Source organism: Nematolebias whitei, chromosome 5 (genome assembly GCF_014905685.2).
Source record: "Nematolebias whitei isolate Nwh7 chromosome 5, NemWhi1, whole genome shotgun sequence".
Taxonomy (NCBI): domain Eukaryota; kingdom Metazoa; phylum Chordata; class Actinopteri; order Cyprinodontiformes; family Rivulidae; genus Nematolebias; species Nematolebias whitei.
Genome location: NC_056502.1, coordinates 25,485,430 through 25,495,202, shown reverse-complemented (window position 1 = coordinate 25,495,202; position 9,773 = coordinate 25,485,430). Strand labels below are relative to the sequence as shown.

At 38.5% G+C, this 9,773-nt stretch overlaps 2 protein-coding genes across 4 annotated transcripts in view; both read right to left on the bottom strand.

The window, feature by feature from the left end:
- Nucleotides 1–3,773, bottom strand: part of LOC119410158 (zinc finger protein ZFAT) — a 14,832-nt gene extending 11,059 nt beyond the window's left edge. The window contains exons 1-7 of the mRNA XM_037677069.1: nucleotides 3,609–3,773; nucleotides 3,099–3,266; nucleotides 2,418–2,573; nucleotides 2,076–2,201; nucleotides 1,729–1,836; nucleotides 1,515–1,637; nucleotides 1,341–1,411 (exon numbers count right to left, since the gene is read on the bottom strand). Coding sequence (XP_037532997.1) covers nucleotides 1,341–1,411; nucleotides 1,515–1,637; nucleotides 1,729–1,836; nucleotides 2,076–2,201; nucleotides 2,418–2,573; nucleotides 3,099–3,266; nucleotides 3,609–3,627 — 771 coding nt within the window. The 5' untranslated portion in view covers nucleotides 3,628–3,773. The remainder of the gene's footprint in view (nucleotides 1–1,340; nucleotides 1,412–1,514; nucleotides 1,638–1,728; nucleotides 1,837–2,075; nucleotides 2,202–2,417; nucleotides 2,574–3,098; nucleotides 3,267–3,608) is intronic.
- Nucleotides 3,774–5,172: 1,399 nt separating this feature from the next.
- LOC119410157 (protein tyrosine phosphatase type IVA 3) overlaps nucleotides 5,173–9,773 on the bottom strand; it is a 10,057-nt gene continuing 5,456 nt past the window's right edge. For 2 of the 3 annotated variants that reach the window (XM_037677067.1, XM_037677064.1), the window contains exons 3-7: nucleotides 8,147–8,286; nucleotides 7,918–8,010; nucleotides 7,703–7,833; nucleotides 7,419–7,493; nucleotides 5,174–5,451 (exon numbers count right to left, since the gene is read on the bottom strand). In XM_037677067.1, coding sequence (XP_037532995.1) covers nucleotides 5,334–5,451; nucleotides 7,419–7,493; nucleotides 7,703–7,833; nucleotides 7,918–8,010; nucleotides 8,147–8,242 — 513 coding nt within the window. In that variant the 5' untranslated portion in view covers nucleotides 8,243–8,286 and the 3' untranslated portion in view covers nucleotides 5,174–5,333. Of the gene's footprint in view, nucleotides 5,452–7,418; nucleotides 7,494–7,702; nucleotides 7,834–7,917; nucleotides 8,011–8,146; nucleotides 8,287–9,773 lie in introns of all 3 variants that reach the window. The other variant, XM_037677068.1, reaches the window with a different exon arrangement.

Below are 9,773 nucleotides of genomic sequence, written 5' to 3'. Positions count from 1 at the left end.
TTAAATAATATTTAAACAATACATGTTAGTTTATAAATTTTTTCACAGCTTCACCTTTCCCACCCACATTTTGATGTTGTCTGTCCGGGGAGTTGAACCAGTGACCTTCTGATCACAGGCTCACCTTCTCTAACCTCATCTATGGTCATGAGCTTTGGGTTGTGACCGAAAGAATGAGATCTCGGATACAAGCGGCCAAAATGAGTTTTCTCCGCAGTGTGTCTGGGCTCTCCCTTAGAGACAGGGTGAGAAGCTCCATCATCCGGGAGGGACTCAGAGTAGAGCCGCTGCTTCTCCACGTCCAGTTCAGGTGGCTCGGGCATCAGGTTTGGATGCCTCCTGGACACCTCCCTGGTGAGGTGTTCTGGGCATGTCCCACCAGGAGGAGACCCAGAGGAAGACCCAGGACACGCTGGAGGGACTATGTTTCTCGGCTGGCCTGGGAACGCCTCGCGATTCCCCCGGAGGAGCTGGACCAAGTGGCTGGGGAGAGGGAAGTCTGGGCCTCCCTACATGAGGTTATCAACTGGTGGCCCGTGAGCCAGATTTGATGGAGGGGGCTTTGTGGCCAGTAAGGGTGGCATTATAAATCAAGAAACATGTAATGATTTTTAACATTTATTAAAGAAAAAGACCAAATTCTTGTAAAGGGATAAAAAAAAAAAAATTAAAAAAAAATTTTTTTTTACTTTTAATTTTAAAAAAATCTATAAACTATGCAGACAGTTCTTCATATAACAACATAAAGCATCATGTTAAAGTACTTCTTGTCAATGAAATGACAGGAAAACTGTTTGAACTAATCATTTTTTGCTGTTTATACAACCAATGAAATTCAGGTTTATGTCAGCTTTGGTCAAAGCTTGAAAGGGCCGCTGCAGAGGGACCAAAGAGTTGCATGTGGCTCCAGAGCCACAGGTTGCAGACCCCTGCCATAGATACTACACCTGGACCAGTCCTCCTATGTGTGTTTTATGTCTTTCTTGCTCTTTCAAACCCCAACTAAGCTTGAGGCTGATTCTGCTTGAGGTTTCTTCCTGTTCATATAGAGTCATTCCTTTCCACTGTTGCCAGTGTGCTGCTCAGGATGGAAGACTGTGACTAAGTGAAGATTTGACGCAATTTTCAAGCATCTTTTGATAGATAACATTTACTGATCAGCTTTACATATTGTGTATTAGATGAATGTATTATATTAAAAGAAATGAACCGACTATTTAGTTTTAATCTAGATCTAAATTGATTTTTCTTTATTATTTCGTATAGTGCTTTGAGATGTGTTGCACTGAGGTACTACTAAACAATTAAACTGTACTGAATTGAAATGATCCTTTGCTTACCTGATGTTGAGCTTGAACAGCAGCAGTCTCTGTTTCTGAACTGTCCTCAATTGGTACCATTTTACTAATACCTGTTGAATTTAAAAGTAACACTTTTGTCTTTATATCAACTTTTGTCAAAAAATGTTAAACAAAAAAAAAAAAAAACAAGACTAACATTTATTTTAGAATGACCTGGAAGTATTTCATCCTCTCTCAGAACAACACCAATGACGGACTTTTTCTGCCCAGTTGTCGGACCTTCTTCACCTGAGACATGAGATCTGTTGCTTTGGGAGAGTTTAATGCTGTTCACATCTACATGTAGACAAAGGTTCAATTTAATAAAAAAATTAAAGGTTTCCTATCCTAATTGTTATTTTAAGAGGCTGCAATCAAATCAGCTTGCCTTTTACTTTTGAGAATCTTGCAGGTTTTTGTTTAGAGTGGTTCACAATTGCTCCTTCAGAATCCACATCTTCAGAACCTCCTTCTACTTTTCCAGCACAGACACTCTCTGAAAATGACCACAATGATTAAGCACAATTTAAATGGAAACTACCAAAAATATTTAGTACATTTCTAGTTGATCCCCAAATTTCTGGTAACATCTAAAGAAAAATAATGAAAGAAAAATCATTTTCAGCACATTTCTTCGGTTAAATCCCGTTTACTGCTCATTGTAGGCCTCCATGGGGTACACTGGGGCTTTTATTTGGTAAATATTTTCGTAAGAATGCCAGCCTTTCTCCGTACCGTTCTCTGTATCATCCTCTACTTTATCTTGTTCTTTTAGGCAGATGTGCTTGAGGATCTGTCGTTTGTTTCCAAATGAGCGATGGCAGTGTCTGCATTCCAGTGTTGAACTCTCACCACGACTTTCTTCTCAACAGAACACAACAAAAACCGAGTCAGAATGCATCAATTACACTTGGTCATCTTTGGAAAAAAAACAACAACTTTAAAACACTCAAAATTCTGTGTTAAAAGTTTACACAATTTACTAAAGCGGATTAAAAAAACTGATAAAACAAATATACCTCTATGTAGTAGAAAATGAAAGAAATATGAGATGTATAAAAATATAAACAGAACTACCTTGAACTGAACTACACTCTAGGCGTTGTTCCTCGTTTCTCTTTTGTTCTCTTTTAAAATCATTCTCTGCAGAATGAGTAGCATCCTCTGTCAAGTTAATGTGAATCTTCTTTGTGGAGCCTTTTGGCCGTCCTCTTTTTCGCTTAACTGGACCCTCTGAGAGCAAGTACATGAGAAAGAGAGGAAAGAAGGAAAACAAATGATATTACCGGTAATATGTTTATGAGCTGCACATGTACTGTTTCTTTGTTTTTATTTACATTTGTATGATAACTAATGACCTTAAATACAGCTTTACATAATAAACCTGATGGAACTTTAGTCCATCATGAATATTCATCTAAATTAAAAATTTAATTAATCCCTGCAGTAGTTCCTGAAGTATTATGGTTGTGGATTATAGTGACACAACTTGTGATGTGCATATATTTATCAACCTTAATCTGTCAGATCCCATTGAGATCACAGATCTGTTTTTCAAGGGTAGCCTGGGGCCCTGGGCCTGAAGGCAGCCTTGAACCTGCAAATTCCACACAGAAAGACCCCAAGTCCAAACTGGGGGATAAAGCACAGGACCTTCTTGCTGTGAGGAAACAGTGCTAACCACTAAGATGTAGTGCTGCCTAGTATATTTTGTAGATAAAACTCTGTGTCAGCACTCCTTATAATGTTACGGTATACCTGCCAGCTGTTTCACTGGCTCTGCAGTAAGTGGCTGCAGCTCCACCATAATGTCTTCTGCAGACTCATGTTGAGGATGCACCTGGGAGCAATGACCCAACAGCTGAGCGCGACTGTGAGAGAAGAGTTTGCACAGCTGACACATGAACGCAGAGCCAGCTGGAAAGACTACGAGAAAAGGTAGAAGATGCAGAAACAAACAAAGCACAGTGCATTAATAAAACAGTTACTACTCGTCCATCAATTCGTTCAAATTAAACGAACCACAACTGCCTAGTTTGTAAGTTTGCTTTATTGTATGCTTGGTTTATTGCAGTCAAGAAAAATTAAGATTATTGCAAGACGTCACAGAAGTTTGCCATTAACGTTTACACCTCGAACACAAAAATAATTGACAAATTATTATTTGAGTAGTTTAAATCCAGAAATGTTAGCTTGCATGAGATAAACACGAGGTGGTGTCGATCAACACATATTCGACGAGTTAATAATATTAGCCAAAACTCTTACCTGTTTGTTCTCGGTCCATTTTTACCTACATGTAAAATAAACTAAAATATTTGTGTACAAGTGTGGACTACTATATAACTACATACAGTGAGTAAATAGAGATTTAGGTATTATTTACTTTACGAAAACAAAGATTTCTGTCGAATGTGCGACACAAGTCATCTAGTTAGCGGAAGTAGCTACTGCTGGCATGTAAGCGTTGAGATGAACTGCGCCTCTGGCGGTCGGAAGAAAGTACTACAGCGGTAAAATACTGAATTTATGTTTTATGTAAAACTAGAGGAGTGTACCTTAATAATAGCTCAAAATGGGAACAGAACAGGTAAGGAAAATTGCAGAGAATAAATGACAAACAGCTATGTAAGTTTGGACATATAGACACAAGTTTAATTAAACAATGCAAAATATACATTTTTTTACATACATATACAGTACAGCCTTCCTTCTATTTTATTATTATTATTATTATTATTTTCATCTTTCAGCTGCTCCCTTCCTCAGGACTCACCACAGCAAACTAACTCGCACAAAGACTGGAATTGTTTTTTTTTGCCGGATGCCCTTCCTGATGTCACCACAGACCACTGAGCTACCACAGCCCTGTATGTGGAGCAGAGAACTGCCATAGGAGCCCAGAGTTGGAAAGCGAGGGTAGAGGCGGGTGTGGGTGCTTCACCTTTCCCACCCACATTTTAATGTGGTCGGTGAAAGATGAAACATTTAAACGTTTTGGGTCCAGAGAGTTAAACCAGCAACCTTCTAATCAAAGGCTCACCTTCTTTAACCACTGCTCCACCACTCCCCCCTTTTCTTCTATTTTTTTCATTACGTAAAATTTAAATCATTCTAGCAATATCTAAAAACTACCAGCTGCACACACGAAAAAAACACAAACAAATGCACATACATCTTTAAGCCTTTGTTGTTGTTTTTTTTTCTTTACTTTATTTTTGCTTTATCTTCTCAACATTTTTTTTTTCTTCAGAAAGTTTTATTCCGGTCACAATGAAAATTACCTTCTGATCCACTTCTGATCAAATTTTTGTACATTAACTACTTCAACATAAAAAGTGCATCAGCAAGAAGCAGTTTTGTGAATGGAACTGCCACAACAAAATGTGCATTTGCATCATTTAGAAAAAAAAAACAAGTGCAAAAACTCAAACCTGTTTAAGAAAATGTGACAGAAAGCAGAAAACCTTGATCGTGTCAGAACTAATGTAGACCTCGTGCTAAACTGAGTAAATGTTTAGTTTTTGTTTTAAAAAAAAAAACTGCTAATACTTAAACTATTTTTATCCCCATCCAACATCACCCCACCGTCCCCACCTCTACCACAGACCAGTCAGCAGCAACGAATCCTTAAAAAAGCAGCAGCAATGTTAAATGTAGCAACTCATTCAAATATTTCCATTCTCGGCTTGAATACTTCATTTTTGTACACTGTAACCCAGGAAATAAAAATGGCATGCCCCCCCCCAAAAAAAAAAAAACAAACAAAACAAAAACAAAAACAGATCATTAAAAAAATAATTTCAAAAATAAAGAAAAGTGACTTAACATTTTTAATAACATGCTTTGGCAGATGGGCAAAAGGAGCCTTATGTCAATGTTTTTGTGTGTGTGTGTGTGTGTGCGTGCGTGTGTGTGTGTGCGACAACAAGAACGTTTTTACTGATGGGTTCCTGAGACATTTGTTCGAAGGTGCGTCATGTCCGTGGGTTTTCACATAGTGCAACACTTGTTCTTCAACGCGTGCGAGTCTTTGAAACGAAGTCTTTGCTTCGATCGGTATTTCTCCAAGTAGGTGAGCTGTTTACTGTTGATGGCTCCTCGTCTGTTCCTGAAACAAACAAACAAACAAACAAACAAACACTGGCTGAAGGAAATGGTGTTAACATTCTGTTTAAATGCCTTTGATGCAACCAAAAAAAATTAGAAAAACTCCCTTTTTTATTTGTTGGAAATAAAGAAAAGTGCTCCTCCTTCTTGTCTCTTCATGTGTTTGTTTCAACAGGTGAGTTAAAACCAATAAACTACTTGTTTAATATTGTTTTATGTTTATTACAGAGGGATTTTTGATTCAGGCTTCTGTGTTGGATTTATTGGAGAGGGAACGGAGACGCTCATTCAGTGCAGTAAGATTAGCCAACTAACAGTCGGGTAGGAATAATTATCGCCCACCATCATGAAAGGTGGGTGATCAAGAATTTGCCTGTGTGTGTATATATCTTTTTGTTTTATCCGTTAGCAAAATATCTCCTGAACAAGTTCATGGATTTTAATTGAACTCACAGAAAGTAATCACTGAGTATACATTGACAACTGAATAATTTTCTGAGTCAATCCGAGTTAAGATAGACACCACAGCTAACCGGCATTAGCTTGCACAAAAATGCCTAACTCGACAAATTTTTAGATGGACGTGGTAGTAGCTGAAAATCATCCTCATCACAAACTTTAAGCTTTGATGCGACAGGCAATATGCATTATTTGAAAGACTGCTGCTTTAGTTTTTTATATGCTCATGATGTTCAAATTTGTTAGGTCTAGTGGGATATAACCAGGGCTTAATTTGAGCCGGATCTTGCTGGAACAGGATCCGGGAACTCTTATTTTGGCAGGATGTGTTCCAGTAACTGTTGGCTTGGTAACTCTCAGGTTTACTAATAATAAAGTTATGAACACATTTGACTTGAACGAATAAAACTTATATTGTATATATAAACTGACAATAATTACATAAACACTAATTTTAAACACAACAGCCACTTACAAGCTTCTTAATATCACATACAAGCTGCCCCTTCAAGCATTTCTGTTTCTAACTTTAAAAAAATATCCACCCCTAAAAGAGTGGTGGGGGTGAGTGCTGAACTAACCAGGCAGTCATATGCAGGCAGCCGCTCACAGGCAGCCGCCATGAACAGATGATGGAGGCGCCTGGAGGTTTCACATGTTGAGTCGGACAATGAATTCAGTGGAGAAGAGTTGGGCTCTGAACCGTCAATTAAGGGGGAGGTGGGGGAGGATGTTTGTCAGAAGCAGAGTGTTTACCAATGTAGGTAAATGTAGATGTTTAATAACCCATTACAATACACGAAATTGCAGGAAATCTCATCTACTTTATTCAAAATTTTCTGGAGGAGGACCCCAGAACACCCCCCGCCTCCCTGCCCACCTGCTATTTGCGTTCCAGCATCGATTGGTTTACAAATTAAGCCCCGAATACAGACTATTTTGGAGGGAGTTGGGGTGCAGAGGTTAGAGAAGAGGGCCCTGTGATTGTAAAGTCACAGGTTCAACTCCCAGTACCGTCAACATCAAAAATGTGGGTGGAAAAGATGAAATACCCACATCAGCATCCACCCTTATTTGCCCCACTCTGGGCCCCTGAGCAAGTCCTTTAACCCCCATCTGCTCCCAAAAACAGGTCTCTCTTGAAAATGAGTTCTCGTGACTCAATGAGACTACCTGTATAAATAAAGGGTAAATGAAAAATAATTAAATAAGAGACTATTTGCATTGTTAGTGTAGATGAATCATATACTGTATGTTGATATATGGATTCAAATGTTTGGTTTATATCAGACCTTCAAACTTATGACCTTATAAATTCAGAATTTCAACAAACGATTAAAATGAGGATACATTTATTTTTTCTTCAACTTTATCTGTAAAAAAAGTGTATGTTCTTAGATTAGATATTCATGATCTAATAAAAATGGTGCCTAGCATTCTTGTTTTTATGTAGCAAGTGTGTCATTGTCATTTGTCATTGGTAATTGTGTCATTCAGTGCGGTACTTACTGTCTTATGAGTTGAATAGCATCTTCATACCTCATCCCACTTTCTATAAGGGCCAAAGCAACCAGCACAGGAGCCCTGTGTGTATTTTTACACAGACTTAGATTTGTGCATTTACAAAATGTTCTTTAAGATAGTTGTGTAAATATTTATATTACTATGTTATTATCATTTAGCTGGTTGCATCTTTTAAACAGATAATCCCTACATTTCAATTGTTACACTATACAGTAATCTATAGAAATATGCTTTTATTCATTTTTGTTTTCCCATGAAATAACTCGTACCTTCCAAGACCAGAAACGCAATGAACGGCCACACAACTTCCAGGATCCTCCTGAAACTTCTTCTTTAGCAAACTCAGCCAATCATCAACCAGCTTGCTTGGTGGTGGAGCTCCATCATCAAAGGGCCAGTCCTATACAATTAGATTGAAACCTTTGTATTATATAACAGAGTTCTTATATGCATCATTGAAAGCGATGCATGATTGTGTACTTACCAATACGTTAATACCATCTTTCTCAAGTGGTGTTTTGTCGTAGGTGCAGTCACAAACTCGCACCACTGTTGTGACACCATATTGTTTTAAGACCTGAAAGGAGCAAAACAGGCCAAAGGTTTACATACATAAACAGAGGACGCGATGATCGATTTTTAATTTATAGCGTACATCTTTTTTTTTTTTTTTCGTGGATAACTCTTTGGGTGCACAATAAGAAGTGGGGTACCTCCAAGAAGGAGTTGAGTGTACTGTCTGTGGGGTTGTGCGTGATCAGGAATCTCATGTTCTTGTGGCACAGTTCCACCGGAGCTGGACGATTCATGGTGGCTATAGTTTATTATATCCCTCTGCAGGATGACCTCTGACCTTTGGAACAGAGTAGTAGCATGTTATTCCACAGTTCACGGTTAAAATGTGAGAAATCTTGTTCATGTAGCCTGTTGACAATACTTGGAGATTTGAGGTGTTTCTGAAACACTTTTCAAATCCTACCTGCAAAGTGGATATCCATTGTTAAGGGTAAATACTCCATTTCTAAATTTGACCAAACAGGATGCAATGTGTAGAAAAGAATGAAACATTTCAGGAAACGTGTCTGTTGGACTGTTCTAAACTTCAATAGTTTAGATTACTTAGCTTAGCAAATACAATAAAAAAGTAATTCCTATTAAACCACAAGTTTTCTTCTTCACATATTTGTTTGAGCACAGAAAAACATTTTCTGAAACAATAAAATTGTGTGTATGAGTTAAAATATTTGCTCTCAACAGAGGTCTTTAATCTAAGCCAGGGGTCTGCAACCTGTGGCTCTTTATTCAGAAATTTAATTGTTCTGGTTTTTAAATGATTAGTTTTGGCTGTTATTTTTTAAAATAATTTTCTGCAAATGTTTGAACAACACTTCTATGGGCGACTGTGGCTGAGTGGTTAGAGCAGTTGTCCTCCATTGCAAGATCATTGTTTGATTCCGCCAGCAGTCACATGCTGAAGTGTCCCTGGGCAAGACACTGAACCCCTCATTGTCTACGATGTGTGTCCCATCAGTGTATGAATGTGATAAAGCTCTGATTAGTCTTTGTCCAGAAATAGTAGAGTGCTGTATGAATGGCTAAATGAAGGCACAGATTGTAGTGTAAAGCGCTTTGAGTATCTTGATCAGATAGAAAGGTGCTATATAAATGCAGTCCATTTACTATTTTTTGCTTTATTACTTCAAAGTGAGAATTCAACTCACATAAAAGGTCACATGGGCTTGCAGAGTTCAGTGATTTCATTTTCAGCTAGAAGTTTTTACTTCTTTACATCAGTTTTTTTTTTTTGTCCCAAAATGTAAACATATGAATAAATGTTGAAATTCATTATTGATTCTTAGTTTTAAAATGTCACCCCCACTCGTCAGAAAAGGCCCCTCCAACTAACTCAAAGTGGCCCATGTACCACCAGTTGATCATCACAGTTGTAGCAGGTTTCGTGGCTCCGGGCTCTTTTTTATTTAATAAGTGAAGGGGCAGAAATAGTTATTTGGTCAATAAGGTTGCAGACCCCACCAGCTATCCATCCATCCATCCATCCATCCATCCATCCATCCATCCATTATCTTTACCCGCTTGTTCCATTTTGGGTCACGGGGGTCGCTGGTGCCCATGTCCAGCAATCACTGTGCGAGGGGCGGGGTACACCCTGGACGGGTCGCAAGTCCATCACAGGGACACATAGAGACAAACGAGACAAACAAACATTCACTCTCTCACTCACACCTAGGGACAATTTAGAGTTACCAATCAGCCTAACATGCATGTTTTTGGACTGTGGGAGGAAACCGGAGTACCCGGAGAAAACCCACGCATGCACGG